Here is a 23,359-nt window from a genome sequence, read left to right as displayed (position 1 = left end):
TATGTGAAAGCACTCTCTGGAAAGGCTCTTTTCTCTCCATGACTTTGGAAAGGACAGAGGTAATGAAGCCAGATGTAGATGGACAACAGCTGAAGAAAAAAAATTAAAAAAAAACTACAAACCTATTTTTTCTTGTTTTTGTGAGTCATTTTTCTGAGGAGAAAAATGCTATCACATACTGCTACATTTTACAGAGGAGGAATCAAGTCCCAGGAAGTGAAAGATACCTGTGAGACCTGTGCTCAGCTCAGGACTCTGAGAGTTACAGGCTCTACAAGTGTGTACTTATGTGCTCTGTGCAGCAAATGCATCAATGCTCGTACAGTATCAGGTACATAGCTCAGCTTTGCACTGATGTTCACTACCGCAGCGTTTTGAGAATAACCGTGGGCCCTCGCACACTAGCAAGGAGCTTTATGGCTCAGTTTGGTGCAGCTTGCACTTATTATGTGTTTAGAGAGCTGTTACAGGTGGAAGAGAGCAGCATGTTGCAGGCTGGTGCTGGGATTATGTGTCACCTGGCTTAGCAGCTCTGGGACACTCACTGACACCGTGTATCAGGTTAGGTTAATCATCTCCCACTTGGTTCCGCTTGAGCAGAGCCGTGTGCCCAGGGTGGAGATCAGTGACAAAACGAAGTCACAGAGGGAAAGCATTACTTGCTCTGTGCTCAGCGGGTGGCACCTGCACCATAAGACATGCAGACTTAGTGCCTGGAGCTGCCAGGAATCAGAAGCTGCATCTAGAAAGCAGCAATACCTCTCCAGGGATGCCCACAGCAATCAATGCAGGATTGGAGGACAAAATGACAGAAACTGACAACGTGGACAGGATATTACCAGAACAGGAGAAAAACATAAAGGCTATAAAAATACCTGCTTGTTTTAGCAAGATGCCTCAGGAGAGTGGGAAGGACTTCCCTCACACCAAACAAGTGGGGACTTATCTGGTAGGCAGAATGATCAACAAGGGCTCCTTTGCCAAGGTGATGGAGGGGCTGCACATCCCCACGGGGGAGAAGGTAAGCACGCGGTGGGAGGGCACCGCACACCAGGCACTGTGAGTAGCCTTGCAGTAGCTTATGTCAGAGAACTGCAGACCATTTAATCTGCAAACCACAATCTACTCAGCGAATTATCCTCTGAACCTTATCCTCATAAATTAACCTCATAAATTGAGTTTATTGCTCATGTATAATCAGTCACATGTGCGAATATGTACTGAGTACAACTGTTTTCACAATTATAAGACAATATAGGCAACAAAGATATACTCCCTGTGAAAGAGAGTTGGGTATGGCACAAGGACAATTTCAAATCTGCTTTCCCAGTAATCTTTGCTGAGTAATTAGGGACAAGTATCTGACCCTTAAGGTTTCAGACAACACATTTGGAAAGTTATCCACTCCTAATTCATTCACTTTTATGGCAGGACACAAATAATCTGTTGTCTCCAGAAGGGCTGAAATAATGCACTACAAACTCTAACTGTGGAAAGGTGGATTACTATTGTAATAATTTTTTTGATTTTTGCTTTCCTTACAGCTTCAATAGCATCACTTTTTGACTGACTTCCCAAACTGCAAAGGCTTTGATCCCATCTTGCTGTATCATGTATGGCTTTTAGACCAAACCAGGGGGGAGCATACTGGCAAAAAAAGATGTGGTACACTGCAGATGAAGTTAGTATGTAGGTTTTTTGTAACTGAGAGTGTTATATATATATACTGATTATTGTAGTCTGATTGGTGTCTATGGCAGAGCTCAGCCTTCCTGCTTTGGCCTTAAAGAGAAGTGTTTTCTTCCATTGGGGGTGACTCACTTAGTGATAGCAACTCTTAACACCATGACTACATCAGGTTTTCCCACATGCCAGCTTACCACTCATACTTTTGAAAATTAATCTGGGTTGCAAAGCTTGTTGCCTGTTTACATATACCCTATAATTTAGGTAGCCATAAAAGTCATTGACAAGAGAAAAGCCAAGCAGGATTCCTACATGGTAAAAAACATGAAGCGGGAGCCCCGGATACACCAGATGATCAAGCACCCCAATGTTGTTCAGCTATATGAGACCCTGGAGACTGACAACTCCTATTACATGGTGATGGAGCTGTGTCTCGGCGGGGACCTCCTGGACAGAATCTGTGACAAACAGAGGCTGGCAGAAAGGGAAGTAAGGAGATACACCAGGCAAATTCTGTCTGCGGTCGGGTACCTGCATTGCCACGGGATTGTTCACAGGTAAGATGTTTTTTTCTCCCAAAGAACAGTAAAGCAAGAAAGTGTGCAAGAAAAAGAGGACTCTTATTCATAAAGAGAATTTCTTAAATTTTCCCTACCAAAAATAGTGTTTCGAAAAACAACATTCTGTCACCCCATGTTAATAAAGCATTTTATTTATTATTTATTATATTATATTAATTATAATTATATTTATTATATTAACATGCTGGGGGGCAGAGTGGGGGAATAAAGTGACAAAGCTCAGGGATAAAGGCTGATGAGCACAACACATTAACACTTTGCCACAAATATCTCAGTATTAGCTGATGACAAACTTGTATCAAGTTCAAATATTCCAGAGTGGCTATGTAAATAAATACTGATCTCACTTGGTTAGCCACAACATAGTGAAACTGCTACCCATCACCCAGGACAGACTAGCAATTGAGCGAGCTGCTACTGGAGAATCACAGCTCACCAGCTGCAAAGAGAAAATCATACAGTGGGTCACGCTGAGTAACCTGCCACATTGGCTTTTGCATTACTGGAACAGATCATGACTACTTCTACTGCTGGAGGGACCTGAGAAAAGAGAGTTAATCTTCTTCCCCCTGCTATGAATCCCAGAGCGCATGCCAAGAGCAGCAGAATAAGGACTTCCATTTTAAACAGAAGACAAGCAAGAAGCAATTTTTCCCACCATCTTTTTCTGTTTTTCTGCAATAATTCACAGTCAATCAGATCCTTCATTTTAAATGATAAATGCACTCACTGGGAAAGCCCCCAAGACCTAACAAGTAATCCTGCTGAGTGCATCATTACAGCAACCATGAAACAAATAAGCTCTGAATGTGATGGCTCAGCATTTGCAAATGCTTTGTGTGCTAAACATGAAATTCTTGCAGTCTAGCATGTAATTACTGATTTTTTTTTTTAATTAATAAGGAACAGAAAAGAAAGAGTCATTATCTACCTACAGAATTTAAACATTTAAACAAACAGAAAACACCAGAAAACAAACACAAGGGGCTTCATGCATTCAGTCCAGGCTGATATCTCTGATGTGCTGGCTCCCTAGATAATCTATTTTACAGCATTTCTTCAGTGCCCACAAACATAATGTTTAAGTTCTTCCCATGACAACATTCCTTATGAATTTCATAAGCCCTCTCCCTTCTCTTTGCTTGGAAACAGTTCTTCCAAGTGAGCAGGGGAGTAGCCTGATTTCTTTCCATCCTTCTCTCTTGAACTGTTGTTATCCTTTTGCTGGGAAAGCATTGCAAGAGAAGACATTTACTGCATGCTCTAAGAGCAGACAGGAGCAAAATAGTGCAAAGTGCTCCTAGGGAGACTCGTTTGTGGTGATATGTTCCTCAGCTTACGATCTGCTGATAGCTTTGAGGGTCATAGCAATGGTCACAAACTTGCAACCATAAGCAGACTGGAAAGAAGCAGAAATTTGTCTTGCCAAGGTGATGGCCTGCCATCCTCAGCACATCCTGTGGATCTGGAAAAGCTCCCGCGTTCAGTTCCAATTGCTGTGATTTGCAGCCACTCACTGCAGAGGTTAAACCAATGAGGAAAACTGTGGGTGTATCCTCTTCTGAAAAGAAGGCATCAATGTTTCCAGCAAGATGAGCGCAGAAATAGGAAAGTTACCTCACAAAGTCAATCTGATTTTCTCATCTAAGTAGTCAGTAGAGCTCAACTCTTCACATTACTTCCACCAAAGATAGGGAGGGATCCCCAGCTGCTGTTAGGAATGAGTTTGCTCTGTAGGTGTGAGGGCACAGCTGGGGAGTTGCTGGTAAAACCAGACACCATGGTAACACTTCCATGATGTGGATAACTGTGTGCCAGTGCCTAGAGCTATGCTTGGGACAGACCTCCACTAGAATGGAGATGCTTGGTGACTGCAAGGTCTCATTCCTAGGAGCTTAGAGATTGGCTAATTTAATTCACTTTTGATCACATGTGCATTTCTGATTTTTAACCCCTTTGAAAAAATGTATTTCCCTTTGTCTTAATAAGATATTTGATGGAAAAACTGGCCATTTCCTTAGCTATTTTTAATAATACAAGTTAATATGGTCCACCAGAAATCTTGTGCCCTATTTTGACAGCTATTTTGTTCCCCCGAGCTTCACTTTTTCTGTTCAGCACAAAAATCAGCACCTATCCAACAAATGCTTATGGCTTAAATTAAGGCAGAGCCTACTTTTCTTATCCATGAAAAAGCACAGTAGATTGTGACACCTAAGTAACAGAATAACCAATAAGACAGAGCATGGCCTCATTTGCCTGCTCATTCATCACACAACTTTTCACTGTCTAAGAGGGCTCAGGCACAAAACCAGGTAGAGCAGCATCATAAGCTTGCACTCATCAGCTGAGCTCTGCTAACCATTCCTGTGTCTGCTCTAGACATGCCGAAGCAGTGAGGTAATACATCTTAGCTTTAAAGCCTCTAAAAATATATACATAAGCTAAATTACATTACCTTGAAACTGTTTGGGGTAGTGCATGCGCAGCCTGCTATCATCTCCTACAGCTGGTGTTTGCTAAGCGTCAGTAATCTGCCTGTGTGTACAATTTCTAATTTTTCCTGGATATTTTTCCTGGATATTTTCCCCTCTCCCATAAAAAAAGCTCATATATATCCTTTTGAATCACTACTGAACCAAAGACCTGGACAAACATCACAAGCTGCCCTCTAGGCACTCTTTCCGAAGTCCCCATGGGAATGAGAAAAATTGCATGAAGTTACTTAAAGTTACACCATTTATGGGAAAGTTTCCTTCAGAAAAGAAAGAACAAAATGTATTTTTGATGCAGGATAACTTCAGACACTTTGTAAATGTTAACAGCTATCATTATCAGTTTATCAGGCAAGAGAACAAATGTTCTATTAACTGAGCACTCATCTCCGTTGTGGGGATCAGACCAGCAGTCATGGGGATCCAAAGTAATATCGTTTAATTGGAGAGTAGTAAAAGTCATCAGAGTGCTCCATGGGGTTTCAAAAAAGATAGAAATGTCAGATTTGCAGTGGCCTGAAGCCCAACTGATTTTAAACCACACAGTTTAGTGCACAGAGTTGAGCCACAGTGGTACAAAGTTATCTTTCATCTACCTCCAAGCTTCTGGGCACTGACTGATTTGCCACCCCAGAACACACTCTATTCAGATGAAAATTTATTAAAAAGTTATCATTAAAACCATTCCCATCCTATTCTCAGCCTGGGGTGGCAGTTTTTTCAAGTGTCTCATCCAGAGCCACTGAGAAGAACAGATGCTCCCAGAAAAACAGGCATTGGGAGCACCAATACACTGCCAGACCCCATCTCTGCAGAAGCACAGTGTTGGCTGCATGGTGCTGGTCCTTCCAATCCATGTTCTGTGCTTCTGTTCTTCCTCCCATCCTTTGTCCTCCCTTGTTCTCATCTACACTTGCAGGTCTTTGGGCTAGCAAAAGCACTTCCACATACTCACAGCTGCTTCTCAAATTTACTGTCTCCTCTCTGTGTCCCTATAGAACCAAGGGAAAACTCTTCATCACTGCCAGCCACACCAGTTCCAATTTCACATGGGGCCACAGTGGGGTCCAGCAAAGCATTGTAGGCAGTAAGATTGGCTGCCAACAGCCAGCTTGCACCAGCAGAGGATTCCCCTGTGCTGCAAAACATTTCAGCTGCCACTTGGGCACTCCCCACTGTGGAGCAATATTCTATCTTTTGGTTTTAATTTGTAAGGATATAAATGTTCCCACAATAAGTAAGTAAGCCACTGAGCCAGGCAGGAGTATTACTCCTGCAGCTCTGAGTTACATCCTCCAGTGCGGCAGCTGTTCCTGGCTGTTCTGGTTATACAGACATTAGTCTGGAGGTGACTACACCTTCAAGTATCTGCCCCAACCTAGCTCAGGAACATCACAGGGGGAGAGGCATGGCTCTCTTCTCCCCCTCATCATCCAAATCCCACAAACACAATGTACTCCACAGGAAAGTTGAAGTATTCAACAACACTCAGTGCTTCAAGCAATGACAAAAGCACTGTAAGTCCAAGCATGCGGCAACCTTTTTCACTCAAACAAAGAAATAAATACTATTTCTTTTCCAAAATAATGCACCAGCAGAATGGATGATTTCTAAAATGAAGAATCTATTTAAAAATACTCATAAAATCCTCCCCTAAATACAGAAAGTTTCCACAGCATGAAAACTTTAGGATCTTGTTACAATTGAAGGCATTGCTGTGCAGCATTATTGTTATTTCAACTAAGTTTTGCTAAAATATATCTACAACTGGGACAACAGAAGTCTTAAAGTTTGCTTTCTGTCTTCATTTCAGGGACCTGAAAATTGAAAATTTTCTTCTCGATGAAAACAACAACATCAAAATCGTTGGTATGTACATGTTAAGTGTGTTTTCAGCTTTCTTACTTCAGCTTTCAGTGACAATTTAGCTACTGTTTAAACAGCATGTTGATATGACTGAATTTGCGATTATTCAGTGACTATATTGTAGCTTTTAGTATAAAGAAAATCATGAAGTCTAACTTCACAGCTTGTTTATGAGCTTTAATTAAAACATACTTTCAGGAAAACAAGGCAAACAATTTTGTTTGCCATTTTCCTTACTGTATTGCTGAGAAGCAAGAGAAAATTACAGCTTTTATATGTAGAAAGCTGTTCCTAGTAGAAGTGATTTGTAAAGAAATAAATCTTTTGGGAGCAAAACATGGGTATGGGTGCACTAGCTTCTGTGGAGTCATTATTTGAACTAGAAACCTCATTGTTTGGTCACTAACAGAAACTTTGCTAGGGTTCTGAGGCAAACATATATAAAAATGGGGGAATTTTCACTAAGCAGTTAACACAGCTCAGAGAAACATTAATTTTATGCTATAGAAACCGCATGGAAAAATCCCCGCAAGGGAAGCTCACTTTTAGAGACACCACATGTTTAACCCAGTGTTTCCCAAACTTTTGAAAGCTTAACACCTCTGAGAAAAAAAAAGGAACCAGTTCTTCATCCCAGGTTGACTGCCAGCCAATCTGATACAATCGTACCTTCTCCCCCCTGCCCTTGCACGCATGCACACATACAGAGAAAAAGGCTTAAGCCAGCACATTTTACCCCACATTTACAATAGGCTTAAAGCACAGCCTGCTGAGCTAGATGCTGTAACTCATTCAGCCGTGCTCACTCAGCTGTAAGGCTGAGCTCCTGTATGAGTATGCAGTCAACTGAGGCAAGCCAGAATAGGTAAACCAAACCCTACCAAAGCCAGAGTACAGCTTCATGGATGGGTAGCTTTACTGTTACTGCTCCAGTCATCCAAGGCACATTTGTTTGTACCCAAGCAAGCTCTGATGTCACCAGATGCTAGTGCTAACTGAGCGGTTTTTGTCGGCAAATATAGCCAAGAGAAGATGATGCCTGAGGAGATGGTTACTCAGTTTGTCTCCTCTTTGTAAATGATTAGGAAGGAACTTTCCTCCTCCTCCTCTTCCTCCTCCTCCTCCTCCTCCTCCTCCTCCTCCTCCTCCCCCTCCTCTGGGCAAATCCCAGGGATTTGTTTAGGACACCAACAGTGACCACCAGGCCCCATTCTCTTGATGAAAACCCCAGGCTATCTCCTGAGGCGGGTCACACCGCAAGAGACCTTCCATTTGTCCCCAGTCCCTCAACCCACTGCTTTGGGTGTGCCGAAGTAGATCTATCAACCACTACATTAGGCCCACCAGTGAAGTAGCGTGGACTAAGCAATGGCTCCATCAACTGCTTCAGCACATATAAGTTATCTGTCTCTACTGCTCTGCATATATTTTGCTGTTGCAAGTAATGCAACGGCATTACCTCAATTACCTCACATCAAACCTCCTGTAGTCCTCATTTTTCAGATACAGAAGATTGCTCTATTATGTGCAACTCTGCCCTAAAGGCATCTGCAATACCACAAATGCTGTGCAAGGAGATAAAGCACAGTTAGCTGCACTCATAATGTGTATTGGTTCTGTATCTTTCTCCTATCTTTGGCCAATTGGTAAAGTATTTTAAGAAAAGTATTTTGCTTTCGTTTTTTTTATGACCATCAGATTTCGGACTGAGCAATACTGCAAAGTTTGAGGGTCTCTCTCAGGAGCTGTTACATACCCAGTGTGGGAGCCCGGCTTACGCTGCCCCTGAACTCCTTGCTCATAGAAAGTATGGCCCAAAGGTGGATGTCTGGTCCATGTAAGTAGATCTAAAAATATATTATTGAAACAACCTCAGCACTTAATGGTTTGGATATGACCTTGATAAAAATGGGTTGGGGGCAATCTGCCTTAGGATATCAGAGAGACATCAGAGAAGGATTGCTAGGAAAAAGGAAGGAAAAATGAGTTTTGAAATGTGCATTCATTGTAAAACACCACAGAAGAAGAATGACTGAACAATATGCATGCTGCTCCAGGCTTTAGGAACATATTCTGAAGTGAAAAAGAACTTGCACGTAATGGCCCCCCAGATGAATCTCTCACCCTCCTGTCACTCTGGCACACAATTTCAGCTCTTTGGAAGTTCTATGCTGAAAAATGGGCATTTTCTGTCTAAGGTATATTTTGACTAAATAAATAAATAAATAAATAAATAATCAAAACTTCAGTATCTCAACTAACAAGTGGGTAAAGTTCAGGGTGCTACCGAACCCATGATAAATGCCGGTGGATTTCAAACATCTCACAAGGTATGTAAGAGTAATTGCACTTTTTAACTTTGAAGTGCTTCAATCCCATTCGACTCCACATCTGCACTGATCTAGTGGATCTTAATGTTCTACTGCTGCTCAGCACGCAATATTGCACTTGATCCAAACCCAAACCACCTCATTTTGGACATCTGTCAGAAGGAAAGTGAGGCCTGGTTGTACAGAACTGGTATGCCCACCTCCTTGCCCATCTACAAATATACAGAATCTCTTTCTGGAGTTCTTGGCAGTCCTTATTAAAAACTGTGTATCTGGAGAGGACAGAAGGTTTTAGCTTGAAGTACAGTAATGCTGGTAGCTACATTTAGGCATCTAATTCAGATATCTAAAGTAAAAGCTTTGTGTTACTGTGTGCTCAAAAGAGAGGGATTATATCACCCAGAGAATGATTCAGAGCATCTACATTAAGAGGCTGCCTCTCTCAATCAGCTTTACAATTCTGTGTATACATACACTGACACACATGCATATATGCAGGTAAGTAAATAATGTACATTATTCTTCTCATGACCCGTTTCTGACAGACACACGGTATATTAAGGTTTTGACCTAGCCATGATTCTTATACCTCAGCTTCCTCTAAATCTGTGGGATATTAATGGTACACAAAGTTAGGGATGAAGGACAAATTCTACTCAACTACTTCAGTATGTCTGGATTTCAAGAGCCCTACTCTGAATGTATTTAGACATTACCCAGATGAATCAAGTCTAAAGGATGCTGTCAGCACTTAAATAGGATTATACTTCTTTCACATTTTGGATGGCTGAATGAAGGCAAAGCAGTAACCTTAGAACCACCTATTGAGCTTACTCTGTTAATAAACATCACATAACATATCAAGGACTATATAAAATTCATACAGAACCCTTGGTATTTAACACAGGCATATTCTGAGCTTAAACATAAAGAATGAGAACCTGAATTGTTCTCATTCTCATTATGGGAAAGGGAATTCTGATGGATTAACATTGATTAGACAGATAATTTAGTCCTATTGTCACAAAATAAATAAAGGATTACAAATTAACTGGACTCTGGAACTGAAGGATTCCAGTGCTTGACTTTACACAGTAAGACTGACAAGGAGTAGTTACAGATGAAGGAGGCAGCTAAATTCCCTCAGAAACACATTCAGAAAACTAACCACATATAGAAGTGCAATACAGTTGAGTCTCCTAGGAGGCAACATGGAACAGCCCATTTTGCCTACTGATGATTTTTCTGTATAAGATTTTAAAGATTTTTTTGAGAACTGGAAAATGATTAGCTGTTGTGCACAAGATGAATTAAGAAAGCAGCTGTTGTATCCAAACTAATACAGAGAGTTAGATGGGGTAGAGAAAAACTAGTCTGTTATAGCTAATGTTTGAGTTCCACTACAATGCCAGCTGCAATTACTTACTTTGTGCTACATTTTGTAGATCAGATTTTGAAGGAGATTTTAGGACAGCAGCTCTATCCATTCCCCAGATTCCTCTTCCTTGGGGATTTCTCCACCCAATAGGATGATGAAAAGAATTATTGCCAGTTTAATGCACCAACTGTGCATACCAACACCAGAAAGTTAAACTGTGTGTTTTAGTGTTTGCAGTGTTGAAAACAGAAATGTATTTAATGTTGTAATGATATTAGAGATCCACTTGCACTGCATGCTGCTCCTATTCACCAGAGAAAATAAAGTGGCTCTCCTCTTACTTTGAATCCATTTGAATTTAACCCACACAATGTTATGGATTATAGAACTACAATCCTTGCTACTCCAGTCAACAAGCATTTCCATGCTGTTTCACTGCAATATATTTTTTTTATATCTCTGTATGCCCTTCCTCAAAGAATTCATCAGGGAAGTTGTACAACAAAAATTGCTTTCAAGGACTAGATTTATCAGATGGTTTGATAAAGTGAGAAGAGATTGATCTCACTTAGCTCTGACCATCTAACAACCAGGCATCAGTTATTCCAGGGTGGTAGTGTCCTGCTATTGTCAGTGCAGAGAGGTAGCTTATCTTCTGAAACACTTAACTGTGGACCAAATAGCTGTATTACATTGTTGTGATGACTTTTGGAGAGGCTTGTCTCTTTCTGTTGATAACTACTGATGCCTAGATTTTAGCTGCTTAAAGTAATGCAAGTCCTGATCTAGTTCTAGCAATTAAAAGAATTAATCCACAGGTTGCTAGTTCAAATGCAGTTCAACTCAACAATTAGGATAGGATAGGATAGGATAGGATAGGATAGGATAGGATAGGATAGGATAGGATAGGATAGGATAGGATAGGATAGGATAGGATAGGATTGGATAGGACAGAATATGATGTCCTTCCAGTTGGAAGGGACCATCAAAGATCATTAAATCAAACTGCCGGACCACTCCACAGCCAAACAGAAGTTAAGGCATTTTATTAAAGGCATTATTCAGTGTTCAAGCCTCTTGAACACTGATAGGCACTGGACATCAACAATTTCTCTAGACTGGAAGCCTGTTCCAGTGTTTGACTGCTTTCACGTAAAGAAATTAGCCTAACATCCAGTCTAAGTATCCCCTGGTGCAGCACTGTGCCACTTCCATGTGTTATGTCACCAGTTACAGGGAGCAGAGCCCAGCACCTCCCTTTACATTCCTTGGGAATTTGTAGAGAGCAGTGTCACCTCTCAGCCTCCTCCAGAATGGACAACCCAAGTGTCCTCAGCCTTCCTAAAGCTTGATCATCATACGAGCAAACTGCCACTATTTTGCAAGAGTTAAAGCTTTAGGTCTCTTGTCAGCAGCAAGTTATTATCAAATGAATGCCTTCTAGGCGTAAGTCACACCTAATTTAGCAATCTGAGCAAAGCAAGAAGAATTGAATTACAATCTGGAACAGGATCTACTGGATCAGTTGCAGTTCTGTGTTGTCACTCAGTCTCCAAACAGAAATACTTTATTCTGATGGGCTGGGTACATTGCACTAACACTTCAATGAGTTTATTTTAAAAATAAACAGCACTTTCAACAGTGCAGGCTTTCCAGTCACTCACTCTACAGACTCTTTTATGTACATTTCCCACAGAATTCTTTTATCAATAAAACAGCATTTACTCAACAGAAAATGTGTAAGATGTCTCCTCAGTGCAAATTTCTGTTTGGAGTTGATAATTGGTAAACTTGTTCTTGACACTGAAGACAAATCTCTGAAACCCAACTCAGCATTGTCATTTTTCCTTTTTTTTTAGGATATTTATTAGCATTATCTAGAGCTCTAATGTCTGTGTTTTTTTCTTTTACAGAGGTGTTAGCATGTTTGCTATGCTAACTGGCACATTACCCTTCACAGTGGAGCCTTTTAATATCAAGCAACTACATCAAAAGATGGTAATTGGAGAAATCAGCCCAATTCCATCAGATATCTCCCCTGGTAATGCACTCAATTTTTTATAAAGAATACCAATGTGCATTTATATATATATAAATATATATATAAAGGTCTAATTCATGAGATAAAATCAATCCATCAATACTATAAACTTCTCTCTGGCAGACAGTATGAACTTTCTCTAGTTTGCTTGTTTTCTCTTAGAAATAGCTTATGTGTCTTAGACAAGCTCTGTGTCTGACAGCAGGAAGATGACACTGCTGTTTCTTTTGAAAAGACCACTATGCTTGGTTCTTATATACAGGTGGAATAAAATGTACATTATTTTTACAAAAAAGAGCAGTTGTGCAGAAAATGAGAACACCGTCATGTTCAGTGCATCATATGCAGGTTATAGACAGGCACTCTTTCTTGTCTTTCCCCCAGAAAACCCTTTTAAATTATTAAAACATTAGACTTTTTTTTTTTTTCCTGAATAATTTACATTTGACTACAACAAAATCCACAGCATCAATTCAAGTAATTAAAGAAATGATGAATCCTGATGGTTTTCATGAGAAAAAATACCATTGAAATACAACCTTTTCCACCTAGATTTACTGACAGTGTTTAACAATCTACAGCCTATGGAGTCTTCTACTGGCAAATGTAGTTTTTTAGCCTGGATTAGAGCCTGCGGCTCTAAAGCACAGGAGCAGTATTGGTGTATGCACATTCTGGATCTGTGTTCATAAATTTACTTCCATAAAGCTCAGAATTCCTACACACCTCTGGCTTTAGTCCCTATTTTCTCTACACCTGGACTGGCATCGTCTCTGTTGACTATCACAGAATTTGGCAGCTTCTCACAGCCCCTTTAAATCCTGCAGCTTCAGTGATGAAGGCAGAAGGCAGAGAATGATTTGAGTCTTGCCCAGCAGTCTGCCAGTCCAAGTCCAGAACCCCCCATCGCTTTGAGTAGCTTTGCTCCGACATTAGGCAAGAATGAGCAGGGGAACCAAGATGAGCTGCAGTGTCTGCCTTCAGCCAAGCACTGGGAAGCAGCAGACAGTTCCAGGATGAGCTAGCTGGATCTAGTCTGCAGTCACAATATTAAGATAAAGTGATAATATAATTTCTTTTTCTCCCCCAGTAAATGGTATGAGGATATCTATTCTAGCTCTCCAGAATATTTACACATTAAATTCTTATTTATTTATCTTTCTTTGGAGATTGACTACCAGATGGCAGATTCATTTCTCTACAAGCTCTCCATTGATGCAATTATAATATTTCTGATTTTTCTTATTTATGCTATTGTTATAGCTGCTACTAATAAATACATTATCTTTGTTTTTCTACAAAGCCCACACAGTCAGTGGAAGATTGTGGATAACTCCATTGTTTCCTTGTCCACTGGGAATTTAGTGAGACAGCAGTAGCACAGCATTGCATACTTCAGATCTAAGTTCTTCTGAAGGAGATTACAAAGTAAAAGGAGCATTATGTCCCCAGTTTAATGTTCACTTGCCATTTTGCTCATTTTAAAGAATCCCCAAGGAATATGGAAGACTTTGGCAGAGTTTTCTTAAATTAAAAAAAATAAATAAATAAAGAGGGACTTCATGCAGTATTGAAACTAGATGGCCAACATACGGGAATATTTAAGCTTGCTCTGACCCAACACTAGGAAGTCAAAGCATATTATGTTATCTGGGCACAGGGGTGCATTTCCCTCCTTCCATACAGAGATTTATCAGTGTGATTATTTTCTTTGTTGGACAAAATAACTTCAGGTGCCCCTTTTCAGAGCCTTAAACAAATGCTGAGTGGGCACAATGCTGTAGTTACTTGTTGATTCCATACACCACATTCATCAAGATAAATCAAGCAAATTAGGAAGCAAGGTCCTGTGCCACATCAATAGCAGCATCCACAGGTCCATATCTTGCTTCCTGGCAGGGACCACACTGTCCAACTTGCTCAGATGTCCTTGGGAACACAGGGGACCACATGGGACTGCAGCAGCCTCAGGAGAACTGGAGCTGTCTTATGGAGCAAGTAGCCCTGGACAGTGGATTTTAGTTTAGGTTCTTATAATGCAGAGAAGCAGTGTTCATGCAACATTTCCGAAGAAGAAAATGTTGACATGCCTGAATAATCAGGGCTTACTGGAAATGATACCATTTCATCCAAATCCTGTGCAGGAGCTGTACACTTTATGCTGTCCTTACTTGAGCCTGATCCTGCTAAGAGGCCTGGAGTCAAAGAAGCAATGAAAGACAAATGGTTGAACGAAGGTTTCACCAAGAATATCCTGAACACTACTACCAGTGAGAACAGGTAATTAATCTCACATCTCCCTCTGGTTTTCAGGATTTGGGGCTTGGGGGGAGGGCAGAATTGGTTTTTTTAGGTTTTTGTTTAGAAATTTTTGTTACTGGTTGCAGGGTGCTCCAAAATGCCATTTCTGAAATTTTATTTCAGAAAATATGTGAACTTTTCTAACCACAGATAAGTTTTATATGAGAGAAAATATTCTTATGAAACTGCTCATATCTGTGGTATAAGTAATTTTGCTCCTGACATGCCTCACTGGTGCCACTAATTTTGGGAGTTTGTTTTTAATCTTTTCCTGCATAACAAGGTCTCAGATTTCTACCTGAGGGAACGAATTTTTATTTTACACTGAAGTTCCTGTCACTCTGAAGATTTTGATATTGATCCATCTCATAACTGGACATAATTAGTCTTCACTTTTCCTTAGCGAGCCATTGTATTGTTTAAGACCAATATAAAAGCTTGAACTCCTCATTGGTGTCTACAGGAAGCACAGAAGGCTTTCCTACCACAATCTGTGTCTTCTACCACCAGTCGTAGCCAGGGCTATTGGAAACTTATCTGCAGTTTGCTCATCTCTCTGAGAACTGCCCATTGCTCCTATCTCTGACCCCCCTTCCACTGAAATACAGCTGTTCCCATTAGCATCAAAGTTGGACCTCCAGAGGTCCATTCCAATCTCTACAATTCTGTGATTCTGTGGGCAAGTTTGAAAATACATCTTCACTGCCTTAGAACCCACAGCCACTGTATTTTTAAAATGCCTCTAGTAGACTTTACTACTCACAGTACCCTGTGAGTAAAATATTTCTCATTATAACATAATTAGTTAAATTTTGCTATTTCACGTCTCTAAAAACAAAAATCATCCCACACTTTCCTTAGGATTTTATCTTTTTGTCCTTTAAGGTTTTCCTGCCTTTGAGGCTCTTCCTGCCCTCTTATGTCCCTGCTATCTCCCTCTGTTAATCCATTTGAGATTACTGTACTGAGAACCCAAATACACACACTGGAATGAAAAAATGCTGTTTCCCACCTTCTAATTTTTCAAGCCTAATCCTGGTAGATGTCCTTTCAGAGTAATCAGTTATATCAACAATAGAACATTTAATACTGCAGTCACAGAACCTCAGCCCAGCAGTGAGGTTAGCAAAGCCAGGCACAGTATTTCTGTACAATGATGTATAGCACTGTGCCTATTCAACCTGTTCAGCCACCTCTAGACACAGCATGGGAAGTGCAAATGCCTGCTCGTAGTAAATCCTGATACTGTGCCTGGATGTACTGCTTGTGTTTAAGTACTTTTTCCTGTTTCAGACTTTGCTTCGATGAATTGAATCCTGTTATTTTAAACTATATGACAGAAATGATGGAATTCAGTCTTTCAGAAGTTACCAAAATTCTAATAAATAACAGACCTTCTTCTGCCATGGCTTCTTATTACTTATTGCTGAAGAAACTGCTCAGGTACCAGAAAGCACACAGAAGAATCCAGGTAAGACTTGATGATCATGATATGCACAGTGTTCTCTCTGCATTACTCTTACAAGGAACATTGCTACAGCCATGTAGCATCTAGGAAAACATGGCAGGTTGTGGAATGGAGACAAAACTTACCCAAAATGGTAAAGAAATTGCATATCTAAGTGCAGCCTTTGGAAGCCTGCATTCTGGCATTCTCAGCAGCGATTATTTTAAAAGATTTTTCACAGAGATAAATATCTTTTTTTTTTTTAAGTAACGATTTTTATTTATTTTTTTAATGAGCTGCTGGTTGTAATGGGATTGAGAATTAATATGCTTTACATAAAAAAATATTTTTCCTTTGGGAAAAGGAGCATTAGCATCCCAACGACCTTACCATCCCTTCTGTTTCAGACTGCTCCATGCAGGTATGGTCCAAAGTCTGGGAAGGTGAGTGGAGAACTATGAAAGTTGTAAAATTCTTTGCCAGTATCTTTTTGGCGCTTTTGCCACTGTATCTTACCCCTGGACTCCAGCTTTGACTCACTCAGGGACATGAAGTGAGATCAGAGGAAACAAAAATTTTAAAAAATAAATTGAAAATATTATGGTAATCACTAGTAAGGCCACAACTAGTTAAAAAGGCTGTAAGCTTTTCTTTTACAACCGTCTCCACTCAGGGGTTCACAGCTCAGTCATAAAAATTTTGCTTCAGGCAGAAACTGGACAGACAGGAAGCCAAGTTCCAGCTCCTAACACACAAGTGCAGTGGGAAAAGTTTCAGCTACAAAACAACACACATCAGCGATTAGCCTCCCATTCAAAACCTTCACCCCGGAGAAGCTGTATTTTGAGAAGGTCCATTTGACTCCTCCAGAAATTATTTAGATGAGCTTGAGAAGATCCAGATCTCCATCTCAATGCACAGCCCCAAGGTAGCAGCAGGCTGAGCATTGTTTGCAGGCAGAGCCGTAACTCAAAACTATGAGTAGGGGAGTATGTACTTACATGGGGGAGGAGGCAACCTTCACATATCTGGCTTTTTTCCTATCATAATTTTAAATTGAGTCCACTAAATCACAACTCAGACAGAAGGAGCTGTGTTGTCAAGGCTGTGGACCAGTTTTCTTGAACCTCTGGATATCAAGCTGATTTACAGCCCTCCAAGATGGAACCTTCTGGGTAAGTGGCAGCATTTCAAATCCTCTGCCACTTCTTCCAGTAGGGCAGGGGAGCGAGCAAGTGCACAAAGTAGGGTACAAACCAAGAAGTGGTCTGTGCTGCTTTCTGCCATCCGGAACCAAAGGGTCCTCCCAAGGCAGAGGGCTAAGTGGAATTCAAACACAGACTGAAAAGCAGTTTGGCTGCTGGCTAATAGTGGTATAAATTATTGTTTTGAAGTCTCAGCATATATATGTTGCCCAAGCAGGCTGAAGATTTTGGTAGAGCAAGAAGGAGAAGAGGACAAACTTAAGAAAGGCATGACTGTGGGTTTTTTTTCCCGTGGTGAATAATTGTGGCAGATTGGACTCTAACATAAACAATGCTTTGTAATATCTGTTACTAAGAGAATAATGAAAATCTTTCCTTGTCATTAAAGGCTTGTTTCCTATTGTTTATAATCACAGAGTTTGTAAAAGATGAACTAAAAAACTCACAACCTGCTACCATTTAGAGCACCATTTGCAGTACTATTTAGAGATTATTGTTAATTAAGAGTTTTCATAAAGCTCATGTGTTTTTTTTTTCCCAAATATTCACTCTACATTGTTTGTTATTTAATTGTATCTCTCTAATCCCACTTACATTCTTTTACATTATGAAAATGAGTATTTCTCCCTTGTTGGCAGTTAGGCTCTGCAAACACTTGTAGTTAACAATGATCACCTCTCAGAAGCTTTTCATTCAAGCCTTAGTCACTCTTCCCAAAGAGCTCTTTCAAACAATGATGCTGTGCTGCTGTTTCCTTGCCAGTTTCTCCAATAGTATTCCTACTGCCTAGAAAGGCTGAGGTTCAGGCAACAAAAAGGGTGGGATTGGGAATGCTAGCTAGGATATCAAACAGAGCTTTCTTACTGGATGCTCTTATTTTTCCAGTATTCTCTGGTCTGTTCTTCAGCAAAAGTTCTTTCACACATATGCTGACACAAAGAGAAAACTTAGCCCAAAGCATAAATGGAGTAAATAGGAAAAAGAAAGAAAGGCTCTGGTGGGGCAACAGCCCTGGGGAGGATTCTACTCTTTGGTCCAAAAGAGGCCAAGCACATGTTCCCTGGCAGGCTGCATTGCCTGGCTGTGGCTGCAAAACAGGAGTGCGAGGATGCAACAGAGGGTGAGAAGGGAAGCCTGCCACTTTTTCTTCACCTTCTAGTTCAGCCCCTGGTAATGGTACTGGAGCTTAATTACAACAGCATGGGTATTTGATACTTGTACTGCAAATTATGCCAAGGATATTTCAAAATGCATAGATAGATGTTCTTTCTGTTCTGCATAATGCCAACTATTTGCTATTTATTACTAGCAGTGTGTGAGCTGTCAATAAACCACACAACATTTTTTCAGCTTTCCAGAACTTGCAAATGTATGCATCTGCTTTAATTTTATGGAGTTCAACAGGAACTCATGAGCATAAAATTAATGCATAAACATTCACTTTTGCATCTAAGTGCCAGTTTTAATCTGAGTGAAGCAAATAATAACAACTAACAAAGTCACAGGTAAAACCGAGTGGCAGAAAATAATCCACCATTCACTGAAATGATTTCTGCTTAGGACCATAAAGGATATTGTGCCTATGAAAAGAGATGTTGATGGAGACCTAACATTTGTAAAGGAATACAAGCAAGCTAAAAACCTCCTTCTCCTCAGCTAATTGTTGAGAAAGTTGGCATCCAGCTCCTTCGAATGTTCTGCCTGTAAAGAGCCAAATATATCAAATATCAACACAAACAGAAAAGTATTTGTGTTCATGACAGTGCTCATGAATAACACGCAATAAAAGCTCGACCAGTACAATCAGAGCAAAACATATTTGGTATTCAAACACATATTCATAAACCACCACGTTCAACTCATTTCAGGCAGCAGACTAGGCTGTGATTTTTAACACAATACCAAAGAAACGTACAATTTCCTGGGGACAAATCTTTAGCAGCACTTCTACCACTGGAAAAAAAAGCTCATGGAAATTATTTTTCATGTACAAAAAAACCTGTGTTTGGGAAAACAGTGTGAGTCATTGTGTTTGCAGCTCCTCCTTGTATACACAAGCTAACATTTGTACATACAAATAATAGTTTTGTTGGATGCAAACAGATGGGATTCTCATTTTCCTGGGTGCAATTAGAGAAGTCTGCTGAAAGCTCGATCCTGAAAAGAGCATAAGATCCTTTCCATGTTCAAATCTGAGCCATAAGTCATTGGATAAACTTAAAACACAGCCTGTCCTTTTATGCATCGTAATTTCTCCAAGCGATGTATTTACATTTTATGTGTTCTGTTGTAGAAGTGGGAGCCCTAATGATTACAATTTGCCATCCAGAACTTTATAGCTAGTCCTTGCAGAAAATAGCGTTTTTGCCAAAAAGCTTCCTGCCCAGGTGCTTAACCAATTAGCTCTTAAGAGGTCTGGCAGTAAAAGCAGTCATGGCAAGTTTTCTGATATACTGTATATAAGGTGACAGCTTGCAAAATGTAAGATGAAAATTTGTTTTCTTAACTAGCAGTGTGTAAAATCCTGGGGGACTATTTGATTGCAGAGCCTAAAATGCTTATGACATCTCCAATTCCCAGCTGATCTAATGTGGTTTTAGCAATATGTTGTCAACTTTAACATATTGTGTTTCTTCTTATAAATACTTAAAAAATAATTTCCTTGATTTTGATTGGGTGCTGCAAATATGTAAGAAGGATGGAGAAACCCCACAAACACGAGGTTTGAGGCCCTTAAGATTTTCCCAAATGTTTTTCTATCTCACAAAATACATGCAAACTTTCAAAACTACCTCTTCTCCAAAATTACTCCCACTTTTCTTCTGATGGCTCATTATATTAAAAACATATCATTCACAAGGGGAATATTTTTCTATGAAAAGAATGAAAGAAAACTTTTTTTTTTTTTTTTCTGAAGCAAGAAGATCGCATGAGGTGGGGATTCCAGTGAAAAGATCAAAACTCACTATAGATAATCCTTGAAGTGGCAGCTGTATGTCAGCAAAGTGGGTCTGTCAGAGATGATGCAGAAAATGTGCAAAAAAAAAAAAAAGCTTGGTACTGAACTGGAACATCCACACAGACAATTAATGCATTGCAGAAACATCTTTTTCAAGAAGGCCAGCCCTAAGGGAAGAGGGTCTTAGGAGAAACAGCACATGGTACAGATAGCTCATCACGGGGTTTCAGGCTGTAACAGGATATTTATGTGGGTTTTCACCAAAATTCCCTGTGTCCTGTATGGAAGGAGGAAGGGTCTGTCAGTCCATGTGCAGCATAGTTTCAAGAAGAACCTCTGGCATGGAGTCTGCTCAGAGGAACCGTGGGTTTGTAAAAATAGTGTCTTTGTATAAGCAAGATTTCCCATTACACATGTTGTACTGTGATTTCCTTTCAAGTTCAAAGTGTTTTTTTGTTCCATACTAATCGAATGCTGTTTGATAATTTTGCAGAGGGAAAGCACCGTAGAAAAACACAACATTAATCCCAATAAGCACATGAATGGGGAGTCAGAAATTCCAATTTCCCAGCAGGCTGAAATGGACACTCTGGAAAATCTCAGAAATCATGACAGTAAGTCTTTCCCTTCTGTAGTAACCCTGGCAATGCCAGATTCTATTCAACAAGATGAGATTGCAATTGTATCTGAAAACCAGGAAAAATTGACAAAAGGTACTGCCTTGGCATCTTGGCCTGAGAGAGTTCTAGGATGCACATCTGGGAAAAATAAGAGAGAACACAGTTCCTAAAAATGGCATAGAAATATCCCTTCACTTTGCTTTGAAATGATAAATATTTTGAGAAATTGTTTTTCACCCTCAAGTTTGATTATTGATTTAATGCTAATCTGGTGAAAAAAAAGCTAGCAAGTCAATACCTGATCTAATTTATATTTTGCAGGTTCCCTTTACAAATAATTGTATGTCATTATGCAGGTTAATTACTACAGTGCCTCAAAAAATAGACATTTATTAGTTAAAAAAAAAAAAGGATATTATTTGAATTCTCAAGCTGAATGTGGATATGGTGCACACTCAAGAATTTGTTGCACTCACTTCCATGGCATCATTTTCAATAGTCTTCAAAAATACGCGTACTTTTAGGTGTATAATATTGTATGATCAAACTCCGGATCTGAACATAGGCCTATTTCTGCTCTGGTAACTGCATGCCCACATCTATTCACATATGAGATACAGTTAAATTAATTGGATAAATAGCCCCAGAGACATAAAGGAATAATGGACACCAAAATTAAGGCAGGCAGCATTAGGCAGAGACTATTCACCCAATCAGAACGCCAGGTAAGCTTGTTGCTTACCTCCAGATCATTATTTTTTTTTTAAATCTTAAGTGCAAAATTGCCTCCTATGTCAAGACCTGTTCCTACTTAGGCCTTTACAAGTGCTCTGTTGACAATCATTTTTTTAAATATGTGACAAAGCTGTTTTGATATTAACATGGCATTTTTCTTCATTGCAGCAAAAGCCAATCTGACTTATCCTATATTCTATTTAGTTTCCAAGTTTGCAGACAGAGAGTTGGTTCATCTTGGACTTCCTACATCATCAAGCAAAAGTACATTATGTGAACCTATATATCAGCCACTCTTGGACTTTCAGGAGAATCTGAAGGATTTTGAGGACTTGACTGTAGCCAGAAAATCATGTCTTCAGGAGAAATCACAGGCCACAGTAGCAAACAACCAATCTCCTTCTTCAAACATTCAAGCAGTGACAAGCACAAGCAAAGTGCCTCCTCGGTCACTAATGGAAAGCAGAACTATTACCAGGAGTCCTTTGCCTCAGCAGGACATGAGGTTTAAAGATCTTCTGAAGGCAGTAGATGACAGTGTTTCCATGCCAATAAAATGGCACCCTGGTAAAGAAGGCACCAACCTCCTAATGACTGTCTCTCCCCAGATCTCCCCTCTTCCCAGGCTGCAACAAACTGCCCTTAGAGAAACCAAGGCTAGAAAGATTTCCAGGCTAGGCGGATCACAGCAACATACAAATGTCTGCCCGCTGCTTTTAGTCAGTGGTTCAAAACCACCAGCCTTCCCCATGTCCCATGAGCAAATACTTACTGTAAGAAGTTTGAAGCAGTCTAAAGAAAAACCAACTTATTGTTGCAACAAGAAAGCTAAGAAAAACTTGAACCAACTCAGATGTACATCTAAAACTACAGACCTAAATCTTCCAGCTTTATCTCCACCATACCAAGCCAGGCTTGGGGAAAAAGCAGAGATTTTAAGGTTAAATTTTACATAAATAAAGAACACACAAAGCATCAGAAGCAAAAAAAAAAAATTGGAAAGAGTGGGAGAGAAATAAGGATGGTCAGAAACCAAGGGAGATGTGGAAGGAAGATTTGTTAAATCTGAACATATGACACCTCTAAACACAAAAAAGGATTATATGTGTATCCTCCAACTTCTATCACAAATTGAGTTACAGATTTTTTTGGGGCACACCAAAGATGCAAAAGAATAAACACCACTGTAACAGTACAGCATCCAGTACATGTAAGTGAAAAAGTGAAGACAGAAGACATGTTTTTAAGTATTTTGAATCAATACATGCATTCCAAACGTGTGTTACTTGTGCTTACGCACACAATTCAGGAAATAAATCTGGTCAGGCAGCTTTCATTAAGCTCTGAACATAACGCAAAAGTAAATAAGAAGTAGCAATGTAAGAACAGATTTTTTTAAATTGTCTTAATAAACAGAGTGCTCATGGCCCTGGTCTTTAACTTACTTATTATTTTTGTGTGTATTCTAATTAATGGAGACTGCAACGTATCTCCCCTGAAAAGAACAAATCCACACTTCCTTGTAAATTTAACAATCTAATTCCAATTGCATATTTGCAATTGTGCCCTTGCCACATTTGTCCCTTACTACTGAAAACATGCATTTGCTTTCAGTTTCAAATACTTATGCTTCTTAGTTATGTTTTCATAGCACTAACCTTGGAACCCAAGTCTGTCCTCAAATCAATTTTATATCAATTTGTATCTCTCAACTT

General features: G+C 39.8%; 1 protein-coding gene across 1 annotated transcript; it reads left to right on the top strand.

The window, feature by feature from the left end:
• The first annotated feature begins 769 nt into the window (after positions 1 to 769).
• On the top strand, positions 770 to 23,049 carry LOC116240448 (uncharacterized). Its single transcript, XM_031610816.2, has 9 exons — positions 770 to 1,021; positions 1,951 to 2,243; positions 6,576 to 6,631; positions 8,327 to 8,465; positions 12,250 to 12,377; positions 14,522 to 14,657; positions 15,972 to 16,149; positions 20,783 to 21,002; positions 21,849 to 23,049. Exons 1-9 carry the CDS (start codon positions 770 to 772, stop codon positions 22,598 to 22,600), a joined length of 2,154 nt encoding a protein of 717 aa, XP_031466676.2. The 3' UTR covers positions 22,601 to 23,049.
• The last annotated feature ends 310 nt before the right edge of the window (positions 23,050 to 23,359 follow it).

Source organism: Phasianus colchicus, chromosome 2, assembly GCF_987193195.1.
Source record: "Phasianus colchicus chromosome 2, bPhaCol1.hap1.1, whole genome shotgun sequence".
Lineage (NCBI taxonomy): Eukaryota > Metazoa > Chordata > Aves > Galliformes > Phasianidae > Phasianus > Phasianus colchicus.
The sequence above is the reverse complement of the archived record's forward strand: the minus strand, read 5'-3'. Positions and strand labels throughout refer to the sequence as shown.

Bases quoted from the DNA above. Each gene is read 5' to 3' on its own strand.
- LOC116240448 (XM_031610816.2), top strand. From the start codon at position 770: ATGCCCACAGCAATCAATGCAGGATTGGAGGACAAAATGACAGAAACT. The intron at 1,022-1,950 runs GTAAGCACGCGG...CCTATAATTTAG, and splicing joins ACATCCCCACGGGGGAGAAG to GTAGCCATAAAAGTCATTGA. The intron at 14,658-15,971 runs GTAATTAATCTC...TTCCTGTTTCAG, and splicing joins ACTACTACCAGTGAGAACAG to ACTTTGCTTCGATGAATTGA.